Below are 14,081 nucleotides of genomic sequence, written 5' to 3' on the forward strand. Positions count from 1 at the left end.
AAGAGATCTTTTCATTGAAAATACAAAACAATTAAAACCACCAAATCAAATTTAAGAAACCAAGAAATTAAACAAAATTTCCAACTTACTTCATTTGAGATGGATACATTCCAAAACCACTGGGATGATTAGAAATATGACCATTCATTGTGACTTTAATGTTCTGAAAAAAGAAAGGTACATGGATTGAAGGCAGTAAAAAGGTTGAGACATCTCAGTTTTAAAGTTTTTCATTCAATAAAATATGTGTCACTTCCAGGATGATGCTAGAAATATAAAGATCTCCACCCCCAAAGAGCTCAGGCTCCAGAAGTACAGATGGACATATAAACAAAGATCAACATTTAACATTAATATACTAAAATTGTAAGCAAATAAAAGTGAGAAAAGAAAAATTTTAAATATAGTTCTGAACCTCTAACTACATAAACGTAATTCTATATTCTATTCAACCTCATCATTGTCAGTTTTATGAAATGTTACTTTGTTTAATGTTTCATTATGAAAGTAATATAAGCTCATGAAATTAAAAAACTTGAGAAATATGGAAAATACAAAAAAGTACGGAGGGGAAAAATATCACCCAGAGCCCTATCATTTAAAGATAACCATTAGAGGTTCCTTAAAGAACTAAAAATAGAACTACCATAGGACCCAGCAATCCCACTACTGGGCATATACCCTGAGAAAACCATAATTCAAAAAGACTCATGGACCACAATGTTCATTGCAGCTCTATTTACAATAGCCAGGCCATGGAAGCAACCTAAGTGTCCATCGACAGATGAATGGATAAAGAAGATATGGCACATATATACAACGGAATATTATGCAGCCATAAAAAGAAACAAAATTGAGTTATTTGTAGTGAGGTGGATGGACCTAGAGTTTGTCATATAGAGTGAAGTCAGAAAGAGAAAAACAAATACAGTATGCTAACACATATATACGCCATCTAAAAAAAAAAAAAAAGGTTCTGAAGAACCTAGGGGCAAGACAGGAATAAAGACACAGACATAGAGAATGGACTTGAGGACATGGGGAGGGGGAAGGGTAAGCTGGGACGAAGTGAGAGAGTGGCATGGACTTATATATACTACCAAATGTAAAATAGATAGCTAGTGGGAAGCAGCCGCATAGCACAGGGAGATCAGCTTGGTGCTTTGTGACCACCTAGCGGGGTGGGATAGGGAGGGTGGGAGGGCAAGAGGGAGGAGATATGGGGATATATGTAAATGTATAGCTGATTTACTATGTTATAAAGCAGAAACTAACACACCATTGTAAAGCAATTATACTCCAGTAAAGATGTTAAAATAAATAAATAAATAAAAATAACCATTTAACAGTCCTGTCAATTTCCTCCAGTCTTTTTTCCTGTATCTAGTTCTACTTCCTTCCTTCCTCCCTCCCTTCCTTCCATTTTCTTATTTCCTTCTTTCAAAGCACATTTGACAACATCCTATGTATACACTTGGATACACCTCTTTTTTCAAGACGGTATTCATTTACACAATCTTTTTACTTTTCACAAGAAAACAACTTTTTAAATTAACACCAGATATTTATCTTCAGAAACCAATTTTAATGTTTCACAAATTGAACAAATTTCCTTCAAACAAGATAAATGCAAATAAGTAAAACTTCCTTACTGCCAAATCCAATGGCCTTTTTTGTTTTCTCCTAGACAGTACAGCTACACCTGAATTATTTCTATTCATCCCTGAACATGTGGCCCTTCCTGCTTTCTGTGGCACTAAACTATTTTGGATCTTGTCTTACTTTTCTGACTTTTGTATATATTACATTACTATGTCTTTTCAATAACTGAGAGGTAGGTAGGACATATCCCAGCTTTATTATAAGACAAAGGCAAAGAGTAGAAGTATTCACAACTACTGTGTGAGTTATTTGTCAGGTACTATGATGGATCCTGGCACTACCAAGGTGATCAAAAGAGACATAGTCCTAGCTTTGGGCCAATAGTCTAGTGGGAAAAACATGCATTTAGTGAATAAATATAAAATTTTAAATTGTTGTTACTATCACAAAGGGAAAATTCAGGGTCACTTGGGGGGTATAAAATATGGGAACTTAATTCAGATTGAGAGGGCACAGAAAGCCTGCATAAAGAATATTCACGACCTAGTAACTTCCAGTTAATTCTTTCTCATTCTTCACATTTCAATTCAATCACCGTGTCCTCAGGGAAGCATTTACTGACCTCTGTGAATAGATAAAAGCCCACTATCAGATACTCTCAGCACTATACACAATTTTTCAAAGTATTTACCACAGTTGTAATTTCTCATTTGTTTAAATTAATTCCTGATTCTTCACTAGACTTTAAGCTCCATAAGGGCAGAGACTTTTGTTTGATGACTGCTGTTTCTTAAGCAGTATGAATAGTACAAAATATTTAATATTTGAATTAAATATTAATTCAAATAAAGAAAGAAGGAGAGTCCACGTCCTACTCTTCAAAGAGTTTATTGTATTCTTAAGGAGACAAAACCAATCCATATGAAACACAGAGTAAATAAGTCCCAATGTATGAGGCTCTATTTTAAACCTACTAGAGGTTCTGAGATAGGAAAAGCAAGGCAACTGCCATAATTTTTTGAAGGGCTGGCACTTGACCTAGTTCTTAAAGAATGGATAGGATTTATAAAGGTCCTCAAAACACTCAAATTTTTTTTTAATTTATTATTATTTTTAAATTTTATTTATTTTTGGCTGTGTTGGGTCTTCGTTGCTGCGTGCGGGCTTTCTCTAGTTGTGGCGAGCGGGGGTTACTCTTCGTTGTGGCGCGCGGGCTTCTCACTGCAGTGGCTTCTCTTGTTGCGGAACACGGGCTCTCGGAGCGCGGACTTCAGTAGTTGTGGCATGTAGGCTTCAGTAGTTGTGGCACGGGCTTAGCTACTCCATGGCATGTGGGATCTTCCCGGACCAGGGCTCGAACCCATGTCCCCTGCATTGGCAGGCAGATTCTTAACCACTGCACCACCAGGAAAACCCAAAACACTCATTTAATTCAACCTTTCCTGAAGTCTTGTCCATATTTATTCACAGCTTAGAAGCTAATTTCCAAATTAAGGAACAAAGAAATATTGACCTCTAACATAGGTAAGTATTGCATCCATAAAATTACATTTATACTACATTATCGTTTCTGTTTTTATTATTGTTGTTTATTTTCCTTCAATTTATACTTAGATACAATCAGTGTACAGAGGTAAACCAATTCTCTGGGGAAAAATAAACCCCTGATTTGTAGTACTTCCTGATTTCCATGCTATAAGTATTCCCACCATGGCCCATTTCAAGCTAGCATTGGTTTAACAGCAGCTTACAAAATCCTAAATATTTCACAATTGTCTCTCACAAGGCTATAGAATCAAGAGAGAGCACATCACTGTTACATTCTAGAATTTGGGCCAGGACAGAGGTCTGGGATAACATTATGGATCTAGAGCTAAAGGTTAGGACAGAGGCTTTCACAGAAGCCTGGAACTTTAACACCATTTCTGGCACTAACTAGCCGAAGGAAGTCAATTAAGCCTCTGTTTCAATTTTCTCATCAGTAAAATAGAGATAATTCTTGGTCTTTCTAGCTCACAGGGCTAGTGAAAGATCAAATGAGATAGATGTACAAGTTTCTTCTAAAGTTTAAAAAAAAAAAAGAAGTACTCTTTTAAAACAAGCCGGTTCATTCAGCACGTAAATTAAACCCCCAGGGTTTGTAGTGGTTTTGATCTAGTTTGCATTTTAAACCCATAGCAGGTGGTTTTAGTGAAAAGCGAGAGCCACAACCGTCTCAACTTTTTCATGTTTAATTCTTCATGACAGTCAAATAAATTCGTGGTTTGTGTTTTCTTTAAAATAGTGATCTGTCAGAATAAGAGACATTCGAAAAGGGAATAGAAAATGTTGATTTGCTAAACTGAATTTTAAATATGGAAACTTTTCTCTTTGGCAACCATAGTGTCATTTGTCAGAGATGCTCATGTAGCAACGTAGAAGCTTTCAGATATTTAAACACAGCAATACAGGGCACACCTTGCAAAGGAAACAATTACACATGTTTGCTCCCCTTTAGGCTTTTAAGAGATATATCCAATTTATACCTATATGGACTATATGTATATATAATATAGAAGAACCATCAGTCTTACTGAGAAATTAGGTGCTTTTATTTTTATTAACTCTTAAAACAACTTAAAAACTGAGACAAAGTTTTTCTTTATTACTTTTAAGGACTCAAAAATTCAGTTAACTCTACTACATTAACTACTTAATTCTAAAAAAGTGTACACTAAAAAATTCATAATAGCTTCCAACAAATCTGAAATAAGAGCATCAGTTTCCTTATGAAAACACTTCGTCATAGTTACTATAATTTTCTCCTTATTTTCTCCAGCAAATAACACTCTTTGGCAATTACAAACATAAAAAAATGGTAAATTTAAGATCTCAGTTCAACATACCCAAAATGTTGAACACTGAAATTTTCAAAGGAAAGTAAATAGAATGTATGAAAATCATGGTAAGCAGAAACAAATGAGGCTATATTAAGGCTAAACCAGCAAGTTAAATTTGTATTGGAAAGTTTATCCCAAACATAAATAAATAAATAACAATTTATATTCCCGTTTCTTTTCTTCACTCTTGCTTGCATATGGTATCAATTTTCAAATTGATGAATGAGTTTGTAGTCATTACGCAGTGTTAGAATCCCGTCTACCCAATCTAGCTACCACACAATGACTTGTGCTCTCAGAAAAATGTTACAGACACCTTTTTGTTTATTTAAGTTTTTGTTAGTCTGTTTGGGTGTACCTACCTTGAAGTATCTGTATTTCAATTTCAGTTTAATTTAAGTCACATCTCTGGGTCTAAGTTATAAACAAGATAGGGGTGAGGAGACTGATTACCATCATTATTTACGGTTTTAACTAAAAGACCATTGAAATTTAATTTCTACCAATACTTTGTGACATTGTCTACTAGTGATTGCGCTTAATTTACTAAAAGACAAGAAAAAGTGCTTTAAACCTGCTAAATCATCACATATTCTGTCTCCTTTTGTGTCTTCTAGGAGTCACTTTTCAATACATCTTACCAGTACTGTTGTCTGTAGAGATGTCACCTTCTCTATTTCTCTATGTCATTTGGTCTAATATTTAGTAATAAAGAATTTGTGTGAGTGAATAAACTTACGAAACTAATAACACTAAACTGTTATGATAACAGTAATAATAATGATGATGACAATAGCAGCTAACACTTGTGAAGGTGTCACAATAATTTCTAGGCCATATGGAAGCACAATATTTTCGCAAGGCCAATATCGATGTAGAAAGAGTAATTCTGTGCCTTAAAGGCACAATACCTTGTAATCACTTAAAATAATCAACTTGATTCCTCTTTTTTTATAATTCTGAGAAAAATCTTTGGCTGTTTATAGGTTAGGTCATAATTTGGGGGAAAATATATGTTCAATTCAGAATGTTGTTGGTTTAACAATTAGCTGAAGAAAAATCTTTGTTACTAAAATTTAATAAGCAGAAGAACTACAATCCTGCAGCCTGTGGAACAAAAACCACATTCACAGAAAGATAGACAAGATGAAAAGGCACAGGGCTATGTACCAAATGAAGGAACAACATAAAACCCCAGAAAAACAACTAAATGAAGTGGAGATAGGCAACCTTCCAGAAAAAGAATTTAGAATAATGATAGTGAAGATGATCCAGGACCTCGGAAAAAGGATGGAGGCAAAGATCGAGAAGATGCAAGAAATGTTAAACATAGACCTAGAAGAATTAAAGAACAAACAAACAGAGATGAACAATACAATAACTGAAATGAAAACTACACTCGAAGGAATCAATAGCAGAATAACTGAGGCAGAAGAATGGATAAGTGACCTGGAAGACAGAATGGTGTAATTCACTGCTGTGCAACAGAATAAAGAAAAAAGAATGAAAAGAAAGGAAGACAGCCTAAGAGACCTCTGGAACAACATTAAACACAACAACATTCGCATTATAGGGGTCCCAGAAGGAGAAGAGAGAGAGAAAGGACCAGAAAAAATATGTAAAGGGATTATAATCGAAAACTTCCCTAACATGGGAAAGGAAATAGCCACCCAAATCCAGGAAGTGCAGCAAGTCCCATACAGGAGAAACCCAGGGAGCAACACACCGAGACACATAGTAATCAAATTGGCAAAACGACAAATAATATACAAGGGAACTCCCATTAGCTTACCAGCTGATTTCTCATCAGAAACTCTACAAGCCAGAAGGGAGTGGCATGATATACTTAAAGTGATGAAAGGTTACTCTACCCGGCAAGGATCTCATTCAGATACGATGGAGAAATCAAAAGCTTTACAGACAAGCAAAAGCTAAGACAATTCAGCGCCACCAAACCAGCTCTACAACAAATGCTAAAGGAACTTCTCTAAGTGGGAAACACAAGAGAAGAAAAGGACCTACAAAAACAAACCCAAAACAATTAAGAAAATGGTCATAGGAACATACATATCGATAATTACCTTAAACATGAATGGATTAAATGCTCCAACCAAAAGACACAGGCTTGCTGAATGGATACAAAAACAAGACCCATATATATGCTGTCTACAAGAGACCCACTTCAGACCCAGGGACACATACAGACTGAAAGTGAGGGGATGGAAAAAGATATTCCATGCAAACGGATATCAAAAGAAAGCTGGAGTAGCAATACTTATATCAGGTAAAATGGACTTTAAAATAAAGAATGTTACAAGAGACAAGGAAGGACACTACATAATGATCAAGGGATCAATCCAAGAAAAAGATATAACAATTAAAATATATATGCACCCAACATAGGAGCACCTCAATACATAAGGCAACTGCTAACAGCTATAAAACAGGAAATCGACAGTAACACAATAATAGTGGGGGACTTTAACACCTCACTTTCACCAATGGACAGATCATCCAAAATGAAGATAAATAAGGAAACACAAGCTTTAAATGACACAATAGACCAGATAGATTTAATTGATGTTTATAGGACATTCCATCCGAAAACAGCAGATTACACTTTCTTCTCAAGTGCACACGGAACATTCTCCAGGGGAGATCACATCTTGGGTCACAAATCAAGCCTCAGTAAATTTAAGAAAATTGAAATCATATCAAGCATCTTTTCTGACCACAATGCTATGAGATTAGAAATGAATTACAGGGAAAAAACCGTAAAAAATACAAACACATGCAGGCTAAACAATACATTACTAAATAACCAAGAGATCACTGAAGAAATCAAATAGGAAATCAAAAAATACCTAGAGACAAATGACAATGAAAACACGATGATCCAAAACCTATGCGATACAGCAAAAGCAGTGCTAAGAGGGAAGTTTATAGCTATACAAGCCTACCACAAGAAACAAGAAAAACCTCAGATAAACAATCTAACTTTACACCTAAAGGAACTAGAGAAAGAAGAACAAGCAAAACCCAAAGTTAGCAGAAGGAAAAAAATAATAAAGATCAGAGCAGAAATAAATGAAAGAGAAACAAAGAAAACAATAGCAAAGAGCAATAAAACTAAAAGCTGGTTCTTTGAGAAGATAAACAAAATTGATAAACCATTAGCCAGACTCATCAAGAAAAAGAGGGAGAGGACTCAAATCAATAAAATTAGAAATGAAAAAGGAGAAGTTCCAACAGACACCACAGAAATACAAAGCATCCTAAGAGAGTACTACAAGAAACTCTATGCCAATAAAATGGACAACCTGGAAGAAATGGACAAATTCTTAGAAAGGTATAATCTTCCAAGACTGAACCAGGAAGAAATAGAAAATATGAACAGACCAATCACAAGCAATGAAATTGAAACTGTGATTAAAAATCTTCCAACAAACAAAATCCCAGGACCAGATGGCTTCACAGGTGAATTCTATCAAACATTTAGAGAAGAGCTAACACCCATCCTTCTCAAACTCTTCCAAAAAATTGCAGAGGAAGGAACACTCCCAAACTCATTCTATGAGGCCACCATCACCCTGATACCAAAACCAGACAAAGATACTACAAAAAAAGAAAATTACAGACCAATATCACTGATGAATATAGATGCAAAAATGCTCAACGAAATGCTAGCAAACAGAATCAAACAACACATTAAAAGGATCATACACCATGATCAAGTGGGATTTATCCCAGAGATGCAAGGATTCTTCAATATATGCAAATCAATCAATGTGATACACCATATTAACAAATTGAAGAATAAAAACCATGTGATCATCTCAACAGATGCAGAAAAAGCTTTTGACAAAATTCAACACACATTTATGATAAAAACTCTCCAGAAAGTGGGCATAGAGGGAACCTACCTCAACATAAAGGCCATATACAACAAACCCACAGCAAACATCATTCTCAATGGTGAAAAACTGAAACCATTTCCACTAAGATCAGGAACAAGACAAGGATGTCCACTCTCATCACTATTATTCAACATAGTTTTGGAAGTCCCAGCCACGGCAATCAGAGAAGAAAAAGAAACAAAAGGAATACAAATTGGAAAAAAAGAAGTAAAACTGTCACTGTTTGCAGATGACATGATACTATACATAGAGAATCCTAATAATGCCACCAGAAAACTACTCGAGCTAATCAATGAATTTGGTAAAGTTCCAGGATACAAAATTAATGCACAGAAATCTCTTGCATTCCTATACAGTAATGATGAAAAATCTGAAAGAGAAATTAATGAAACACTCCCATTTACCATGGTAACAAAAAGAATAAAATACCTAGAAATAAACCTACCTAGGGAGACAAAAGACCTGTATGCAGAAAACTATAAGACACTGATGAAAGAAATTAAAGATGATACCAACAGATGGAGAGATATACCATGTTCTTGGATTGGAAGAATCAACATTGTGAAAATGAGTATACTACCCAAAGCAATCTACAGATTCAATGCAATCCCTATCAAATTACCAATGGCATTTTTTACGGAGTTAGAACAAGTCATCTTAAAATTTGTATGGAGACACAAAAGACCCCGAATAGCCAAAGCAGTCTTGAGGGAAAAAAATGGAGCTGGAGGAATCAGACGCCCTGACTTCAGACTATACTACAAAGCTACAGTAATCAAGACAATATGGTACTGGCACAAAAACAGAAACATAGATCAATGGAACAAGATAGAAATCCCAGAGATAAACCCAGGCACCTATGGTCAACTAATCTATGACAAAGGAGGCAAGGATATACAATGGAGAAAAGACAGTCTCTTCAATAAGTGGTGCTGGGAAAATTGGACAGCTACATGTAAAAGAATGAAATTAGAACACTCCCTAACAACATACACAAAAATAAACTCAAAATGGATTTGAGACCTAAATGTAAGACCGGACACTATAAAAGTCTTAGAGGAAAACATAGGAAGAACATTCTTTGACATAAATTACAGCAAGATCTTTTTTGATCCACCTCCTAGAGTAATGGAAATTAAAACAAAAATAAACAAATGGGACCTAATGAAACTTCAAAGCTTTTGCACAGCAAAGGAAACCATAAACAAGATGAAAAGACAACCCTCAGAATGGGAGAAAATATTTGCAAATGAAGCAATGGACAAAGGATTAATCTCCAAAATATATAAACAGCTCATGCAGCTCAATATTAAAAAAAACAAACAACCCAATCAAAAAAATGGGCAGAAGACCTAAATAGACACTTCTCCAAAGAAGACATACATATGGCCAAGAAGCACATGAAAAGCTGCTCAACATCACTAATTATTAGAGAAATGCAAATCAAAACTACAATGAGGTATCACCCCACACCAGTTAGAATGGGCATCATCAGAAAATCTACAAACAACAAATGCTGGAGACGGTGTGGAGAAAAGCGTACCCTCTTGCACTGTTGGTGGGAATGTAAATTGATGCAGCCAGTATGGAGAACAATATGGAGGTTCCTTAAAAAACTAAAAATAGAATTACCATATGATCCAGCAATCCCACTACTGGGCATATAACCAGAGAAAACCATAATTCAAAAAGACACATGCACCCCAGTGTTCACTGCAGCACTATTTACAATAGCCAGGTCATGGAAGCAACCTAAATGCCCATCGACAGATGAATGGATAAAGAAGTTGTGGTACATATATACAATGGAATATTACTCAGCCATAAAAAGGAACAAAACTGGGTTATTTGTTGAGACGTGGATGGATCTAGAGACTGTCATACAGAGTGAAGTAAGTCAGAAAGAGAAAAACAAATATCGTATATTAACACATGTATGTGGAACCTAGAAAAATGTTACAGATGAACCGGTTTGCAGGGCAGAAGTTGAGACACATATGTAGAGAACAAACATATGGACACCAAGGGGGAAAGCCGCGGGGGGGTGGGGATGGTGGTGTGATTAATTGGGCGATTGGGATTGACATGTATACACTGATGTGTATAAAATTGATGACTAATAAGAACCTGCTGCATAAAAAAATAAATAAAATTAAATTTAAAAATTAAAAAAAAACAACTAATACTAAACTTTCTTTGGGTTATTTGTATGGAAATATGTTAATATAAATGTTTCAGACATTACATGAAATTCCTAAAAATCTTATATGTTCTGGTGTAATGTTATAAGTCATAATTCTAGTTATTTTTTTTAAATGTATACCTCAGAAATAACTAAATTTCCTTCTCAATTGCATTGTCATGAACTTTCATCAAATCTTTAACTGTGGTCATTTTTAAGTCTTTTGTCATTTACAGACAGTTCTGGGTGTACTCTGATGCTTTTGCAAAAATGTTCCTATAAAGGGGTTTCATGTTCAAGGAATTCATGGAAAAGACTCTGACAAGTACAGGTTTCTGGTAACTGACTATATTGCTGAACTGAATGAATAAGCATTTTCAGAACTCTAATGGAAAACTGATGAATTCATAAAAATGCTAACAAAAGATCAAGATGAAAAAAAATTAATTACATGCGACTGAGTGAACTGATGAGGATGACTATAATTTTTGTGACTTTCTGTTTGAATAATAAAATAAAAAATAAAAAATTTAAAAAAATAAAAATTGAAGGTTTGCATCAAAAAAAAATTTAATAAGCAACTAAAAACAAACACTTTAGCCATAATTATATGTGTAATATTGTGACAGATTTGATAGAAAGGCCTAGTACAGAGAAGAATCATATATACCCTATTAGTACTATTTGAGTATTTCCCTCTAATTCTTGTTGCACTGATGACATCATCAGTGCATATACACTGCTTGGATGTTAAACACTGGAAATGACTAATATCTCAGTTCAAAACATTGTTAATACTGTACTGATTTGGGAAACTGTGCTAATTTTAAAAAGCACAACTGTTATTCATCGACTGTTTACCCTGTACCAAGTATTGTGCTAAATGTTTTCTATCCGTTATCTTACTTAATCTTCACATTCATTTTTGAAGGAAGTACTATTTTCCATTTTATAGATGAAGAAATTGAGCTAGAGACTAGGTGCCATGTGTGTGTTATTCTGAAATTTTAAAAAATCATCTAATTTGGATTTTTTGTTTTTTTAGAACTTCTATTTAAAAATCTTCCCCAGCTTTATTGAGGTATACTTTTATATACCAAAAATTGCACATCTTTAATGTATACATTTTGATGAATTTGGACATATGCATACACTTGTTATACCATCAGTACCATCAAGGTAATAAACATATTCATCACCTCCAAAAAAAAAAAAAAAGTCTAGTATCATGAATGACTGAAGACTGATGTCCTGTTTTTTGAATGTAATCAGAGGCAGAGAACAAAAAAGAGAAAACAACATTCAATGAGCCCCCACTTCACATGGCATTTTACAAACTTCATCTCATTCCATTCTTAGAATAACCTTTTGAGGTAGGTATTTTGTAAGTGAAATGACAGCCTCAAATAAATTGTCATTTGCCCAAGGGGTAACACAAGCAGCTAGAATTAGAACCAGGATTCCAATTCTGATCTGGCTGACTTATATCCAATTTTCTTTGCAGTAAGTTACACTGCTAGTTTGACCATTGTATACTCTCCAAAGGTTTTCAGTTCTTTTCACTCTGAGTGTTTCAATGATATTCTTTATTTTAGTCAACAATTTTTCTTAGAATAAAAAATACTAATTTTGAAAGGGAAGAAGATTTACTTTATGGAAAGGGATATTACATTGGCAATAGTGCCACTTTTATGGAATGGCTTTATTGCTTCATAAACATATTGTTCACTGAAAAATGTGAAAAAGTGTCATCAGGTCTAAAAACGCCACATATTAAAAACTATTAATTATAATATTGAAAATGATTAGTTAAGCTGAATCTAGCTTTGAGTCATAATTTTTCACTGGTTAAATATCTAAGTATTTACTTCTCTTACTTTCTTGGGTTAATTTTTTTTATCATAGTTGAGACAGTTTCTAAATATAAAAGGTCTTTTGAGTGTTTCATCCCCATGTGATACCTATAAATTTATCTGAATCATTTGTATTTCTTCCATTATGATTAAATATATATTAAAGGGGGGGAGGAGAAAGTAAGCCTCTAATTTAGGTGGAATTTTCCAACAAAAAATAAAACTATGGTAGAAAAGGGAAAGAAATTCAGAAAGAAAAAAAATTTCTCAACTTCTGTCTATTACCAGGGCCCCTATCCCATGAAACCATACCCTGGGGTTGAGTGTAGGGAAAAGATGGTGGTTGGATCAGATCTTGAATTATTTCTTAGCAAGGTTGCCATGAAATTTCACAAGTGATATGAGGAATTTTAACTGAAATCTCCATATACTTATTTATGTATGATGCACTTATTTACATGTACTTTCCCTTTACAGGCTTGATAAAACCTTCTATGAAAATGTATACCTCCCGCATTGTATTATTTCCATGATTAACAGTGAACTTACAGACAGTCTTATATAATGGTTGCTACAATAAACTGACTTTTGTTTCGTTCTGTTTTTATTTCCATTACTCTAGGAGACGGATCCAAAAAGATATTGCTATGATTTATGTCAGAGTGTTGTGCCTATGTTTTCCTCTAGTGTTTTTATAGTATCTGGTTTTCCATTTAGGTCTTTAATCCATTTTGAGTTAATTTTTGTGTATGGTGTTAGAGAATGTTCTAATTTCATTCTTTTACATATAGCTGTCCAGTTTTCCCAGCACCACTTATTGAAGAGACTGTCTTTTCTCCATTGTATATGCTTGCCTCCTTTATCATAGATTAACTGACCACAGGTTTATTTCTGGGCTTTCTATCCTATTCCATTGATCTATATTTCTTTTTTTGTGCCAGTACCATACAGTTTTGATGACTGTAGCTTTGTAGTATAGTCTTAAGTCAGGGAGCCTGATTTCTCCAGCTCTGTTTTTCTTTCTCAAGATTGCCTTGGCTATTCAGGGTCTTTTGCGTTTCCACACAAATTTAAAAATTTTTTGTTCTAGTTCTGTGAAAAATGCCACAATAAACTGACTTTTAAAGGACCATATACTTTATCAGTGGAAGTTTTTGACTCAAAAGCACCCTGTGATGCAATTGATCAGCTAAAGGAGGTCCAAGTGCCTCCTCACTACTGCCACCTCTTAAAGAGATTGTCACTCACTACATCATGTGCACTTGAGGTCTAATTAAAACTGCAGCTAAGTTCTGTTTTTTAAAATTTTTTTATAATAAACTTTTAAATTTCTGAATCATTTTAGATTTACAGAAAAGTTGTAAAGCCAGCACAGAAAGTTCTTGTATACCCCAATCCCTTATTCAGACAAGATCTGAGTTAGCTTTAGTTCTGTGCTGGGCATAGAATACTGCTAAAAAAGAAAGAAAGGAAGGAAGAAAGGAAGGAAGGAAGGAAGGGAGGGAGGGAGGGAGGGAGGGAGGGAAAGGGAAGAAAAGAAAGGAAGAAAGGAAGAAAGAAGAAAGAAAGGAAGAAAGGAAGAAAGGAAGGAAGGAAGGAAGGAAGGGAGAAAGAAAAGAGAGAAAGAAAGCAAGTGAAATCAGGGCAT

At 34.6% G+C, this 14,081-nt stretch overlaps 1 protein-coding gene across 12 annotated transcripts in view; it reads right to left on the minus strand.

Annotated features, from left to right (window-relative positions):
- The window catches only part of EPS8 (EGFR pathway substrate 8, signaling adaptor), a 202,136-nt gene that overhangs the window by 74,591 nt on the left and 113,464 nt on the right, over window positions 1–14,081 (minus strand). For all 12 annotated transcript variants that reach the window (XM_082351936.1, XM_082351942.1, XM_082351935.1 and 9 more), the window contains one exon: window positions 90–163. In XM_082351936.1, the coding sequence (XP_082208062.1) occupies window positions 90–148 (59 nt within the window). In that variant the 5' untranslated portion in view covers window positions 149–163. The remainder of the gene's footprint in view (window positions 1–89; window positions 164–14,081) is intronic.

Source organism: Balaenoptera borealis (assembly GCF_965194805.1).
Source record: "Balaenoptera borealis genome assembly, chromosome: 13".
NCBI lineage: Eukaryota > Metazoa > Chordata > Mammalia > Artiodactyla > Balaenopteridae > Balaenoptera > Balaenoptera borealis.